The sequence below is a fragment of the Trachinotus anak genome, unplaced genomic scaffold (genome assembly GCF_046630095.1).
Source record: "Trachinotus anak isolate AG129_WGS33_773 ecotype Australia unplaced genomic scaffold, CSIRO_AGI_Tana_v1 ptg000021l, whole genome shotgun sequence".
Taxonomy (NCBI): Eukaryota; Metazoa; Chordata; class Actinopteri; order Carangiformes; family Carangidae; genus Trachinotus; species Trachinotus anak.
The window spans coordinates 21,709,319-21,723,955 of NW_027273872.1; the positions used below are offsets into that span (position 1 = coordinate 21,709,319).

The 14,637-nt window shown below is 42.1% G+C and overlaps 1 protein-coding gene across 3 annotated transcripts; it reads right to left on the reverse strand.

The window, feature by feature from the left end:
• Positions 1 to 624: 624 nt before the first annotated feature.
• Positions 625 to 11,926, reverse strand: slc7a2 (solute carrier family 7 member 2). 3 transcript variants are annotated; one of them, XM_071457766.1, is made up of 12 exons: positions 11,715 to 11,926; positions 9,950 to 10,330; positions 9,715 to 9,870; positions 8,699 to 8,864; positions 8,317 to 8,453; positions 8,006 to 8,228; positions 6,889 to 7,028; positions 4,212 to 4,314; positions 3,453 to 3,664; positions 3,174 to 3,340; positions 2,961 to 3,069; positions 625 to 2,499 (listed from the first exon to the last, which is right to left on the reverse strand). In XM_071457766.1, exons 2-12 carry the CDS (start codon positions 10,317 to 10,319, stop codon positions 2,309 to 2,311), a joined length of 1,974 nt encoding a protein of 657 aa, XP_071313867.1. In that variant the 5' UTR covers positions 10,320 to 10,330; positions 11,715 to 11,926; the 3' UTR covers positions 625 to 2,308. The 3 variants fall into 3 exon arrangements, with proteins under 3 accessions (XP_071313867.1, XP_071313869.1, XP_071313868.1); XM_071457768.1 differs by lacking the exon at positions 6,889 to 7,028 and adding an exon at positions 6,461 to 6,597 and having other exon boundaries at positions 11,715 to 11,912; XM_071457767.1 differs by having other exon boundaries at positions 9,950 to 10,327; positions 11,715 to 11,846.
• Positions 11,927 to 14,637: the final 2,711 nt, after the last annotated feature.

A 14,637-nucleotide genomic window follows, 5' to 3' on the forward strand; every position in this document is an offset into this window, starting at 1 on the left:
TACCAGCATTATATTTAATTTAATTTAATATTTGTTTGTTTCATTTGTTTGCATAATAATAGCCTTGTTCCAGATTTTCATTAAAATACATTTAGTGATAGAAAACGATGCCATCTTGTTAATGGCAGCCATCATTTTTTAAATCAGACATTTGTCCATGCTTGAGTTAAATCTAAGGAAAGTTTAAATTAAAATTTTTCATGTTGCCGTGATCCTACTTATCTCTTTTTGTAGGATCACCCAGAAACCTAAATGTACATAAGATGTTCCTGAGTTACATCAAACACCATACTTTCTAGAATTTGTTACCCATTGTAGGAAAAAGTTACGAAATAATCACAAATGTCTATTTTGTTAGGCTTTGTAGTAGTAGATATGGATGAATCTGTGATGAACCAAAAAAAGAAAAAAGAAAAAAAGAATATGAACTAATTTCTAATTGGCCACATGGTGGCACTATACTAAACATAGTAATATGATCACTTCTTCCCTTTATGCTTTATGGCTGGTCTCTCCACCAGCACTCACTGAAATCTGTTCCATGGTGTGTGAAATATTCTCACAGGACAAAAAGCATAACCTCCTAAAAGCAGAAATAAGGAAAAAAGCTAATGTTAAACATCGTCTTTTTGGAAAATACATTTATTGTATTTGTCTGTGCAGCTGGTAACAAGTGAAACTACATCATGGTCACGTCTTTGCACTTCATCCCATAACTTCACTGGAAGACTCTACACTGTTAGTGTAGAGGTTCAGTGTGGTGGAACAGCCACCTCACTCCTGCTGAGACCAGCCTCTGAATCTGTTTTCACCACTGCACTGCACATGTCAGTCAGCTGATCAATCAGTTACCAGCATCCTACAGCTGCAGCATCTGACCTCTGGAAAAGTGAGAGATTCCTCTTCATCGGATGGTGAAAAACACAGTCAGACAGATCAGAGATCAGACAGCAAACATGTTTCTACTGGAAACTAAGACTCACTGAGCCTTACAGCTCACAGTGCCAGAAAAACGCAGGTGGCCCCTAAAAGCCCAGATGAAAGAGTGTTAGCTCTGAGTCTTCATGCAGTTCAGGACAAAAAGTCTCTTCAGACTCCAGTCATTGAAGTAAGACACTGAAGACAACAGAAAGATAAGAAACTAAATTATGTGGCAAAACTAATATGTTTCTTAAATAATACTTTAACTTGTAATTAATTGTTGTGCTTCTTGTTAGGTGGCAAAGTACTCTAGTTAAGACAGAATCATTTCATGACAGTTATATCAACAGCAAGTCTGCAACTGTATCAAAATGAAAATACAGTGTCATAATCTACTACAGTAATAACAATAAACTACAAATACTTTTTGTGGAGGGTTTTGTCTCAATAACAATCTTCTTATTCAGATTGTAACAGTTCATACATATAACACACCCAAGTAAAAGTAGAAAAGTAAACCTGTGCAGAGTAAAATCACCACAACAGCTGTGGAGATCTTGATAACTACAGTAAAGTAAGATATGACTCGTTACATAATACCAACAGACGCCTAAAATCTCCCGCCAGCATCTGGACGACTTTCAGGTCACTGAGTCAAGTCATGACATGTTAAGTGCCTACAAAACTATTTGACATTTTGTACATTGGTCTAAATATGGCAGTGTCTTTATGATCTTTTTATACAGTATCACAATTATCACATGTATGCATATGTAACAATTCTGCATGTAATAGTTCTATAATATGTTTAGACAGCACATCTTTAATCCTTCTTCCACTTCGTGCACTCATGTAGAACAAAAAGTGCTTTTACCACAAACTAACATTACTTACAATACTAACGCACAACTGATGTATCAAAATCTAAATATTCTGGATCATTAAATGGATAGAACAATTTTCAAAGACTAAAAATCTGACTGTACAATTCTGCTAAAAATGTAAAAACTGACAGAAAAGACAACATGCACTAAAAAGTCAAGTCCATAATGAAACAGAAAAGCTCTGCTGCAGTCTTGCTGTGACTGCTTCAGTGTTAAAGGAAATGAACATCACTCTCCAGTGTTACCTGTCCGTTCAGTTCTGCCTCCATGGTGACCATGAAGTACAGTGCGACCTACAGGATGTGGTCCCATCACAGTGATGGAGCGGCTCCACATCACGTGGCCGCTGATACTGAATACTGACGCTGCCTTCGCAGACTGAATGTGCTCGCGGCTGAAGCACGCACGGTGAAGCAGTATATTTACAGGTGCATCAAGGCAGAGCTGCTGTGTGCTTTTATGCATCTGTTGCTTCACAGAGTCTGTGAATGAGCTGGTAAACTTTAACACTGACTGGTCTTCTCTGGGAAGATGAAACGCTCCTGGTCTTTTCCTGCTGCAGCCGTGCCAGCCTGCTTCTCCCTGCTGGTCTTGCTGTGTTCCTGGGTGGTTTTGCTGTTGTTTAGAGGACCCTGGAGTTGGCGCTGGCGCTCCTCGCTGTGCCACATGCCGTAGCCAAAGTAGATCAAGAAGCCTGAAAAGGGGGTGATGGAAAAGATATGAAGCACCAAAAAAACACAGGCTATTATAGGAACAGTTGGATGTTCTGGGAATGTATTTGCTTTCTTGCTGAGAGTTAGATGAGAAGATTGATACTGCTCTCTGATCCGTCCATTAAATATGAAGCAGGAGCCAGGAGATGGCTGTTTCAGTTCAGGATAATGACTGGCAGCAGGGGGAAACTGCTAGTCTGGCCCTGTCCAAACTGAATTTATCTTCCATTTCTAAAGCTCAATAATTAACATGTTATGGTTTGTTTAGTCTGGACAGAATTCAAATGTAAAAATCACAGGAAACCTTAGTGACAACAAAACTACAGGAAACAAAACTACAGGAAGTAGCTGCACCCGCCCCCAAGGAGCTGTTTCCCCCTACAAATAAACGTAGGTTGCAAAATGTCTGCAATGGATGGACGTGCGGTTCAAAGGCACCCACCCACAGCCATCCACACAGAGAAACGTATCCAGGTGTCTCCACTCAGCTGAACCATGAGGTAAATATTGACAAATATGCTCAGAATGGGCAGAAATGGCAGAAGGGGGACCTGCGATGACAACAAGCAGACAAAAGCATGATGTGTTAGATCAGCCTCGTTCCATAATGCAGACCCTGGTGAGACTTATGGAGACTTATTGAGCTTCTACGCACCATGAAGGACACCTTCTTGCTGGTCTGTGGCTGCCTGCAGACCATGAGGACGCAGCCACTGAAGATGAGGAGACACACAGACAGCAGCGCCAGGATCCACACTTCCATACCAAGGATGGAGCTGATATGGTACGTGGTGAGGTAGCTGACCACACACACTACCAGCACTGTGGTTTAAGAATAGATATTTTAACAGATAATCAAATGTTAAACAGGCTTTAAAAAGATTTTTTAAATATTTGGGACAGAGCACAGATAAACAGCTGTTAACCTGCTTACCTAACACACCGATGGACATGTTGACCACACTGGAGGAATGCTCCGAGGGGGAGACAGGAGGGTGCAGGACAGTCTGCAGGGTGGAGCTGCCACCCTTCAGCATGTTGAGGTGGGACTCTGACTCCGTCAGGTCTGACTCCCCCTCTTCAGAGGACAGGTAGTCCCTCTCACCGGTGCCTGCACGCCGCTCCAGAGATCCGTCTGGCTGGTACCTGGAGGACAGAAGCTACAGAGGTTAAAGTTCAGATGTCGCTGCTTTTCTAAGGTTCATAGCCTGAAAAGTGTTTTCAGTGTCTAAAAGTACCACTGGTTTATATATAGTGTAATCTCTCTCTATCTATACATATTCTGAAATAGTGTAAGGTTTTTTTTTTTCCTTTACAAAACAACTGAGGTCGATAAATCTGGTTCAAACCAGGGAAGGAACATTGAGTCAGTGTTTGCTGCGGCTGTGGTGATGAATCACCTTGGTGTGACCAACAGAGGTGCACAGAAAGTACAGAGTTTAGCAACTGCAGCAACTTCAGTAAACACCTTCGTTCACTCAAGCAGCCACTTCACGTTCACACAATGGGAGCATTCACAGCTCTTACATCACCAGCGTGATGACACAACATGAGGTGGAGAGTACTTTTCACAAACAGGGTAATCATACCTGTGGGCTCACAGAAGAGCTGTCAGGGAAGCTCTTACAATACTGCACAAATAAGTTTTCCTTCCAGTGCTGTTTTTAGTTATTTTATATATGGATGTACCCACCTGAGAATCAGTACACACACAGCAACCAGCGAGTAGGCCAGCAGCGTCCCAATGGACATCATGTCAACCAGGGCTTTGAGGTCAAACAGGAAAGCCATGATGGCTACAGCAAGCAAAAGAAATGAAATTAACACAAACACTTCCACCTTTAAAGGAACATTTATAAGAAATAAGAACATGACTGATGACTAGAGATGTCATTTCATTTTAAATACATAAAAACACACATACAGAAGTGCAACAATAAAGGGGAAAGCTGTTTTCTTCAGATGCACCATCCAACCAATGGACATCAACATGAATTAAATTTCATGCAGAATTGTTTTCACAAAAAGACACAGAAGAGCTAAATGTTTCCAACAGCTGTAATCACCTCCATACCATGTGTCGTTTGATGTGAGATACACTGTGGTGCTGCTTCTCTTGTATCTCAGCACCAGACGCCAGTGTGGAGCTGATCACAGCGGTGCAGTTCAAACACAGAGCAGTGGTATGTCCGCAGCTCCTCACAACATTGTATTAAAACAAAAATAACAAAGAAAGCTCCCCTGAACACTGCTGTCAGGTGTTCAGTACATGGCCTGCGGAGGTGTGGTACGCTGAACCCTCCCTGGGGTTCACATCTGCCTGCCACTTCCCCAGGTCATTCACCCTGCAGGTCTTCTAGCCCCGACACCTGAGTACAGTGAGCAGGATGTTACCATGTACTGTGCACCTGGATCCCACTGAGCAGGCAAGCTTTAGGTGTAGACATTGTCAACACTGTATGAGCACCACAACAGTCTGCAAAGACCAGATTGTTTGAATTTCATGCAAGTGAGATGATTGTGTTGAAAGCTGCTCGACTATAAGTACCAAAGTAGCAAAGTAGTAACTACTGTGAGAAAAAAATGTCCTGTAATTTCATTATCATGAAAAGACCAAAATGGTGTTCTAACGGCATTATCAATATCAGTGCACCTCTCTAAGTCACCTCTCTGTATACAAAAGCTATCTTAGTTATTTTCATACAATAGAAAAGAGGTTTAATAAAAAAAGATTGTGCCTCACAAGGATAATTGTAGGCAACTCTCTTATTTTGTACCATTAGATCAATAACTGAAAACAAGATGATATGGTGATATTTAGCAGGGATAATATACCGTCCATTCAATAAATTCAAAGGTCAGCAAAATTATTACAATTCATCATGAGGTGGAGCCTGAATGTCTGCACCGAATTTCATGGTAATCCATCTAATAGTTTCAGTCTTAACTGGGGCTGCAATGATATCCTATTTTCACTACATGATTATCGTGGCCAAAAAAAAAAACAGATATTAGTGGGATGTCTATAGAAAATGTTCCAAAAAGTGAAAAAATGCTGTTAATTAAATTCTTTTTTAACTTTGTTTATTGTGTGTTTTGTCCCTTTTTTGGCAAATTAATTAGACTCAAATATGAGTGTAGGGAGGTGGAGAGAGAGTCTGTAAACATAACTGTACAAAAGTGCACAAAAAGAATGTGAGTTGTGAGTTCAGCATTTTACTTAATTCCTGTGCTCACTGAGTTATAGAGCCATCTCCAGCACTGGAAAGAAACGCCAATGTTAACTCTTGTCTCTACGACTTTTCTTCTACGAAGTTAGCATGCTAATCAGCTAGCCCCAGCCCATCTCGTCATTTCCCAATAGCGACTCACTGCAGCCTCCAATCTGTCCTGAAGACGTAGCGTTGCTTATTGGACATATTTTAACCTCTTGTCTTGTAAACGTAACAATGGCTGAAACTCTTGTCACCACCACCTGCTGCAGGCAAGGAACCGACAAACAAATATCTACACGGCCTGACATCTGCCATCACCATATCATCATATGTATGTTATTAACACACTATCAATATTTCATTATTTAAATATCACGGTTAAATCATCAGTACAGGTGTATTGCAACAACCCTTAGTCTGAACCAATTGACTATATTCCTAAAGCCCTGCTGCTACACAGCACTTGTAGTTAGTTACTTTCCAGTAGGTAATTCATCCGTTTTTTTAATTATTTGAAAATGGTAACCAAGGTCAGATGGACTTGTGGACTGAAGTGGTGAGCACAACAAATTGATAATGAGTGTAATGGTTTTTCACATGCTTTTAGAAACACCATCACCAAGTTCAACATGCAGTCACCACCACCTGACAAAGACATAGATTAATAACCCCAAACAAGGCCACGATACAATCCCATGAGAGGCGAGTCCTTGTCTCAAGAGCTTACCCGCGGTGGTACCTGCCGCCATGGTGGCAGCCACAGGCGACTGGCGCTTACTCACTTTGGACATAAATTTGAACAGAATACCATCTCGTGCCATGGCAAAGAGAATGCGCGGCAGAGGGAACATGGAGCCCAACAGGCTAGGGAGAAGAGGGTTCATGGTTAAGTTGAGAGCATTCTGGGAAAGAAAACATGACACCTGTACAACTGTGAAAGAACAACAAGTGTGTGGATGGAAAACCTCCCACAGAATGGATCATTTAAAGCAGAACGTTTCATAAAGCGGTTCAATTTCAGAATGAGGAGTTTGTGACATTGAGGAGGCAGAAAAACCAACAGATTCATCTGCGTCCGCCACTGCGTCTTTCACAGTTGATTGGTGGAGAAAGATTAGCAGGAGTGATCGCACTCATATGCTCCCCGGCTCTCACCTGCTACTACACCGGAGCTCATAGTGGCAATAAGTGGGGTCTTCGTCTTAGGATTGATTCGGGCTAAGGCTTTGAAAAGCACCCCATCCTCTGCCATAGCATAGATTACACGAGGCATAGGGAAAATGGAGCCCAGCAGACTGCATGAGACAGCAGAGACATGCAAGGCCAACACGTTAGTCAAGAGCCCCAAACACGGACACACACAAAATCACACACCTACGGTCACATCTTCAAAGCTTCACAGCATGATTAAAATCAATGGGTGCCTTTCTTTCCTGTTGGTTATGGTCCCATAGTGTCATCATTTATCTTCCTTTTATTTAAATCAACTTCAATGAATGGACACTTAGTAAAGGTCACTGATGTCTTTCATGGTCAATTTTCCATGTTTGAAAGTAAAGTTTCAGTAGGTTTTTATAGAGCTTCATGTGCTGTTGAATCTCCCACATTCAGTTCAAACTTATAAAATCAAACAAAGAATTGGGCTAAAGCAGTTTTACAAGTAGCAGAAATTGCAAAAACTGGCAGTTTTGCAAACAGTTCTACAAAACTGCCAGGGCAGAGGGCAAAGAGCATAACCACCACCTGCAACAATGACTTGTCCAAGTTTTAACTGATTCAATTGAATTAATTTGAGTCAAATCTGATAATATCCACATGAGATCAGATCATGGGATGAGTTAGTGACTGACATCCACCAGGGTTTGCTGAAGGGGGAACAGTAACCCTCAGGAAAGAAAGACTTAAGAATTAAGTCACACCAACACATCATTTTGAGACACACTTGCACACCTTACTTATGAAACCTTAATTATGAATAGTACATTAGTATGTAGACATGCAGGTATCTCAAAACAGAAAAGCACTGCGCCCAGTATGTCCCATTAAGGAGCAGGAATCAATCCAGTAACAAGACAGTGACAGAGATTTATGGTCACAGTTTTGACCAGATCTCGTTCACTATTATCACCCATTTATAACATGCACATCAATCTGAAAATAAAGTCACATAGCACGAACTCTGCTGACTCAAACACAGTAAAACTAAATTCATCTGCCCTGAATACTGATGTTTTCTTTTACAAAAACGTCTGATGTGAAAACTGTCTGTTACCTGGTAGAGAGGGCACAGAGTGAGCCCACAGCGACCACATATTTGGCGGGGCTCCACCCCACGTATTCAAAAGCCATGGGCAGCGGGCTCTTCTCATCCAGCAGATAGTAAGGCATCATCAGTGTGAGCGCAGCTGACACACCAAAGTACGCCAGGAAGCACACGGTCAGTGACACCACGATGCCGATGGGAATGGCTCTCTGGGGGTTCTTCACTTCCTCCCCTGTCACGCACAGACACACACAAATACATCTACAGTTAGCTTATGGTAAATTTAAATCAAACTGAGTCACAATCTATCAAAGGCTCACCCGTCGTTGCAATGCAGTCAAATCCAACAAAAGCATAGAAGCAGGTGGCAGCTCCAGCTAAGGTCCCACTGAAGCCGTAGGGCATAAATCCTCCGACTCCATAATCACTGCTCACATTGGCCGTGACTGACAAGTTCCTGAAACAAGTGAACTGTCATTGTATAAAAACACTTGGACTAGAAATGTAGGTATAAGCTGCCTCCTGCCTTGTCTAGAGAAGCACTGAATTTTCTTTTCCTGACATTCATTTAACCAATAAATACCTGTCTAATAAACCAGATTTTCCTATTTCACTGTGCCTGTGATGCTTTGTGAAAATTCCTAATTTATTGTCTATTAATCAGCTACACAACTGTTATTGTATAACAGATGAATAAATTACCTTCTAACTATGGTGACATTTATGAGGGATTCTTCAGTTATCTTCCAGTTGTACGTGTCTCCTTTGACGAAGCCGGAGATGATGACAAACAAGAGCACGAGCACGTTGATGGAAGTGAAAACTTTATTGACCCACGCTGACTCCTTTACCCCAAACGACAGGAGCCCTGCACAAGCACAAAGATAACAACAATGCTGATGCTAAGTATAATCTTTACCATGTTAATAGTTAGTTTTGTGTGTTAGCATTTGCTATTTGATATTTGTTCATGATGCAAAGAATTTCATGTTTGACCTGATGATTACACCAGAGGAGGATTTAAGTTAAACTTGTAAATGTCTCTGAAAATGATTTGTTGTTTCAGACCACATCGAATGAGGGTCACAGTAACAAACCTTAATTTGTCTTTTAGTTTTCATGAATATGGGAACTGTTTTTTTAATTTTGATGAATAGACGTTGCATAAGTTCTACATCTAACATCCAAACACTCGTGGATTCTTCCTGGGTCACACTGACCTAATGCAATAATTGCATTGGCAGGACAATAGATACAACACATGATAAAGTTTTCAGTTTTACCCTCAGGGTCATAAATGTGGAATGTAACCCGCACTGTTGTGAATCTGACCATGATAAATACATAATATAATGTACTCTCAGTCATCACCAGCAACTGGTGATACTTAACCCTGAGCAGCTTCTCAGTGGCCTGATGTTGTATGAGCTGTGACTGTGGGAAAGAGGGTGCTGCTGAAGACTAGCAAAATGATCAGGGTATATTTACAAAGGAAGGGGGTGAATGTGGGCTCCCAGTGGACTCACAAAACCCCAGCCTCCAGCGTGCATGTGCCCTGCCCCGTTAACCACTTACTTAACCACAACGTCCTGCCATCTCTTTATTGGATTATGCCAGCTGTGGCTGTATAAAACAAAATGTACCAAAACTAATTCCCATTTTTTTCTCTGCAGCCTCATATTGATCTGAATCTTATAATTCTTTATTTGCTGCCTTACCAGAGAGCAGCAGTATCAGGCAGACGGCAAAGAAGTCCGGGTACTGAGCCAGACCAGGAGAGTTCATGCTGAAGTAGGTTTTACAGAATATCTCTATGTGTCCTCCTATCATTTCATCAAATGTGCCACTCCAAGCTCTGGCAACTGAGGAGGTACCTGTGAGGAAACAAAGAACAGCCACCATGAAGACATCTTCTTTAAATAACATCTAAATCTGAGATTTTCAGTAACTCACCAATCACATAGGAGAGAATTAGATTCCAACCGGTGATGAAGGCCCAGATCTCTCCTACAGTCACATAACTGTATAGGTAGGCAGAGCCTGTTTTGGGGACGCGGGCCCCAAACTCGGCGTAACACAGGCCGGCCATGACGGAGGCCAGGGCAGCAATTAGAAAGGAGATGACGATGCTAGGGCCGGAGTCTCCCTTGGCCACCTCACCGGCCAGCACGTAGACGCCGGCACCCAGAGTGCTGCCCACTCCCAGTGCAATGAGGTCGACGGTTCCCAGGCATCGGCACAGCTTAGAGTCCTCCAGGCTGCTCAGGTCGACCACTTTTCTGCGCACCAGGGAGCGGCCGAATGACAGAACCTGCTCCAGCATGTTGACACCTTCTGAGAGAGGGAGAGAGTGAAGAAAAGGCTGAAAATACCCGTGCAGCTTAGGTCTGGCCTACTTTACTGTGTAAATAACAGTTTTACAAAATGTAGTGTTTGTTCTTCTGTGGACTGTCCTGTCCATACATGCTGTTTCTTGTCACCATCCATATCATGTAGAACATCTGGAGAATGAGTGGGTAATTTGGTTGTATCAATTAATATGAACAGCTGCTGGGGCGTGTGCATATAGTGTGAGGGTCTCTAAGGTGCAGAGACACACATAATGATGAAATATTAATAATAGATTTAAATATATTTTGAAAGATTTCTCACAGTCACAGTCGAAGAGAGAGGAAAAGAGATCAGAACTCATCCAATCATCACCACCATCTTATCATCAGTAGTTGCACTTTTTTAACATTCAGTAGTAGGTGCAAGAATTGTGAAATCAAAGGCCTGCGAGCGCCGTTTGTTTCAGCTCCACCTGCTTCGCAGCTCTTGCAGCTTGTTGAAAAATGTTGAAAAGTCAGTTGCATAACATGTGAAGAGTGAAACAAAGGTGGGGTTTGGGCTCCTGAGAGGGATGTTAACCCTACAAACTATGACGTGCATTCAGGAATGCTGCCAAGGGCTATAGTGTGGTAAAGTTCATACAGTAAGTATCCTATTAAAGTCTATTGTTTGGGGTTATGGTGCAAATCTAAGTACTCAAAGGGCTGCATTCATAAGGGGACCATGAATGCAACAATATGGCACAAAAAAGACATTCCAGGAGCTTTCTTTACTAATTACATAAAAAAGGGGCATAAAAAGAAAAACTGCAGAGTCTCCTTTGTTCATCTCTTTTCATTTGTCTCTTCAAATTTATAGGATTGGTCGGGATGCTGCCTAAAATATTTGAATGAATACAATATAGTAAAGGAATGAAACATGCCTGCTCTCCAATGAATAGTTTGCTTTTGAAGTTAAGGCTCCTTCTTTGAACCTAGACTTTGATTATCTTGACCGTAAATTAACACTGACGACCATCCAAATATGCACTCATCTCCATTTCAGTGTGATTTTGTGGACCAAGAGAAATGAGTTTTGGTGTGACAGCTCATTAACATTACAATGTGGGCTGTATAACAGTGCCTTGAGAATGTAGTGGATGAAACTGGAAATCACAGAGACTCCACAACCCCCCCCCCCCCCCCCCCCCCCAAATGAAAGTCCAGTTTTTGGAAAAATGACAGTACAAGTTGCAATAATATTGGTTGGCAGGTAGATTGTGAATATGCATAATCACTCCAGACTTGTCATGTCTACCTAACTGTCAAATTTCTACATTAGTTATTCTACATTTATGCACAACCACTGTAGCAAACATGTTACGCTTTTTCTATTGCCATGCACCTACCTGTTAGAATGACTGTGTGGATGTGACTGGTCCAAGTTCAGACACTGAGACAAGCAGGCTGTCAAAAGTACTTTCCTTCCAGCTTGCCTCTGCAGGGAGCACGCTCAGCAGGTCAGTTGCACATGAGGCACAGGTGAATGTCAAATCACATCTACTGACCCAATGAACTGCAGCCTCGAAACTCTGGTTCACCAGTCTGCTCAACACTAATTGACTATGCTGGCATGTACAGTGTGCAGAGCAGTATTTTAACTCCTCCCCTCTCTGTCCCCAGTGTTTCTTCATAGGATCTGCCCTTGCCTTGCCCCCAGACTCAGGCCCCAGTCCCGCCTCAGCCAGGGGAGTGACGTTCCCTGAGGAGGGAGGCAAGAGGGGAGGAGGGGACCCCAGGGAAATAGGGCAGGGGGGGGGGGGGTTTCACCTCCATGCTCGAGGTTTGGAGGAGTATTACTCTGTGGAGGCAACATTGCACCATAAGCTCTCAACATGGGATCACACAGCAGAACAGAGAAGGAAAAGGAGGAATCTTGACGGTAGAAATTGTGACTTCTAATGCACTCAGGTCAAATAGATCCCAGCTCACCAGATGCTTACCTACTACAGATAAATGGTTAGGCAACTGGCAATGACAAACATTGAGGCAGACACTTGTGTTTACCCAGTGCAGTCCACAGGAGTGCTGCTAAAAGCATGGGTGCTGATTGGTCAATGAAGGGTGGACGAGCTACAGTACTGGGAGGTTAAGTCCCCTTAATGGAAGACAGGTATTGCTCAATGTTCCCTGAGCTACTGAACCTATGGACATTACAAAATCAACAACCCGACTCTCTGTGGTAACCACCAAAAGCCTGGACTCTCCACAGCAACTTTAGTTACAAGTTTGAGCTGTTGGAGGTAAAAAGTAAAGTCATATTGCCTGTGAAGTACAACTAAGATTGGGTTTGCAGCAGAGAGTGCTTCTGCCAAGACCAGCTCAAACCAGCTTAAGACCCCAGTGGGAAGGTGGCAGCTGGCCCTTAGAAACACCATCCAACCCACAGACCAGAGACCTGACAGCACGACAGCGGCCATTTCTCCCTGTTTGTCTGTCCAGCCAGCCAGCCAGCCAAATATCATGGCCGATCGCCCACAAAATCTTGGCTGCAGGGGCTGATTATCTGACCTGCATGCTGATGGGAAAGCAAATGCTTTCTTTAACGCTAGGCTGACTGGAGACTCTATTGTAAATGCTGGCTGTTTGTCTTAAACACACACACACACACACACACACACATGTCTATAATAGGACCTATATATATGTACATTTAATACAAATGCAGCCAAAAGTTTGCACTGGGAGGACAATTTGGCTCCCATCAAATGAGTGAAAAGCATACAACACAGGAAAAGAGTAATCCAAAATATCACAGCAGCACTGCAAGCGTTGTCATATTTTGCTGGTCATTTTGTGTCATAGTGCACCAAAGAATAAATTGTAGTAGATCACTAAAGCTGGTGAATCACTGAATCTGCTTGTTACACTTATGTAGTTAGCTGTATGCAGCTGCATTCCTTCCAGACTGACCAATTTGCAACTAGGATCAAACAATTTTATGGATGTCAAATACATTTTTTTCACAATATAACACTTTTACTTTGTTCCAAAATGCCATAATATCCTCCTGTAAGACAAAAACACTTGCTTTTGGAATGGGCATTAAGTTTCTTCACATGCAGGTCGTCTCTGTAACCATGGAAAGGATGGATAGTCACCAGCTCACCGTATTTCATTGTTGACCGGCGCTAATTGTGTGAAGCCAATTGAATGCATTTGCCCTCCAATGGCTGAGTGACCTAGCTTCAAAAACGTGGATATGGTCAACAGATTGAGTGGTGTTTGCCTTGCAGACAACGGGACTGCTCGCTCCAGTTAACGCTCATGTCACCAGGAAATGTTAGAGTGAACAATTACTGATAAGGTGGACAACAGCTGCATGTGGCATCAAGACAGCAAAGAGCAAGCTCTAGATTAAAAACAACAGTTGTTGGGAAAGGAAGATACGTAGACCTCAGTTTAACAAAAATCTGACAGATTTAGTTAAATGGATGAACAATACACTACAGGATGAATTTAAGGACAAAGCCACAGATAACTGGGGTAATGAACAACAATGTCATCCAATCCCTTTGTGAAGTGTTGTTAAAGAAGAAAATGCAGGCTAAATAAATATTTGACATGCGATAAAGAGCAAAGGTTAATTCAAATAAAAGCAGTTTGTCCAGCATCACATGATGACGATCCCAGATTGTGTATGTAAACCTAAATTAACTTGAAGAAAATGGAGAGACAAGCCAGTATATAAATAGGTTTACTTTTTACATTTAGGAGGCAAGTATGAGCCATGGTTTATTTAGTGTAATGGCACAAAGCCTCTTCATATTACATTTTAAGTCAGTCTGGGGACTGAAGCCTGAAGACATCACCTGGTCTTAGTTTGACTTAATACTTTTTTTATTAGGTCGGAGGATGAAGCATTATTTATGGATGTATTAATCGTCGTCAGGTAAGATTCCCCCTCCCTGCTCTTCAAAAAGTGATTTCCTGTCTCTAGTTAGTGCACAAGCCTTGCACAGTATGGTGCTTGCAGGGACTTTGAGGTTTTTGTGCAGTGAGTCTGACTGTGAAAAAAAATAAAGACTACTACATCTGCAGAAATTTAAATGTCATACCATGACCTTTCAGGAAACTACACTGGCAAAATGTTTGTTGGGTCAATGCCTTTAATCTTGGAGTTAATATACTGTGTTTTTTAGCGCTATCCATCTTTTGTTTCAACGTATCTGGCAACAGAAACAGATTCCTGTATATATGATCTGTGATGTCCAAGAATCTTTTGGCCTCTGGGTTAATTGTGGCCTCAGGCTGACTTTATTCCAAGTCCCT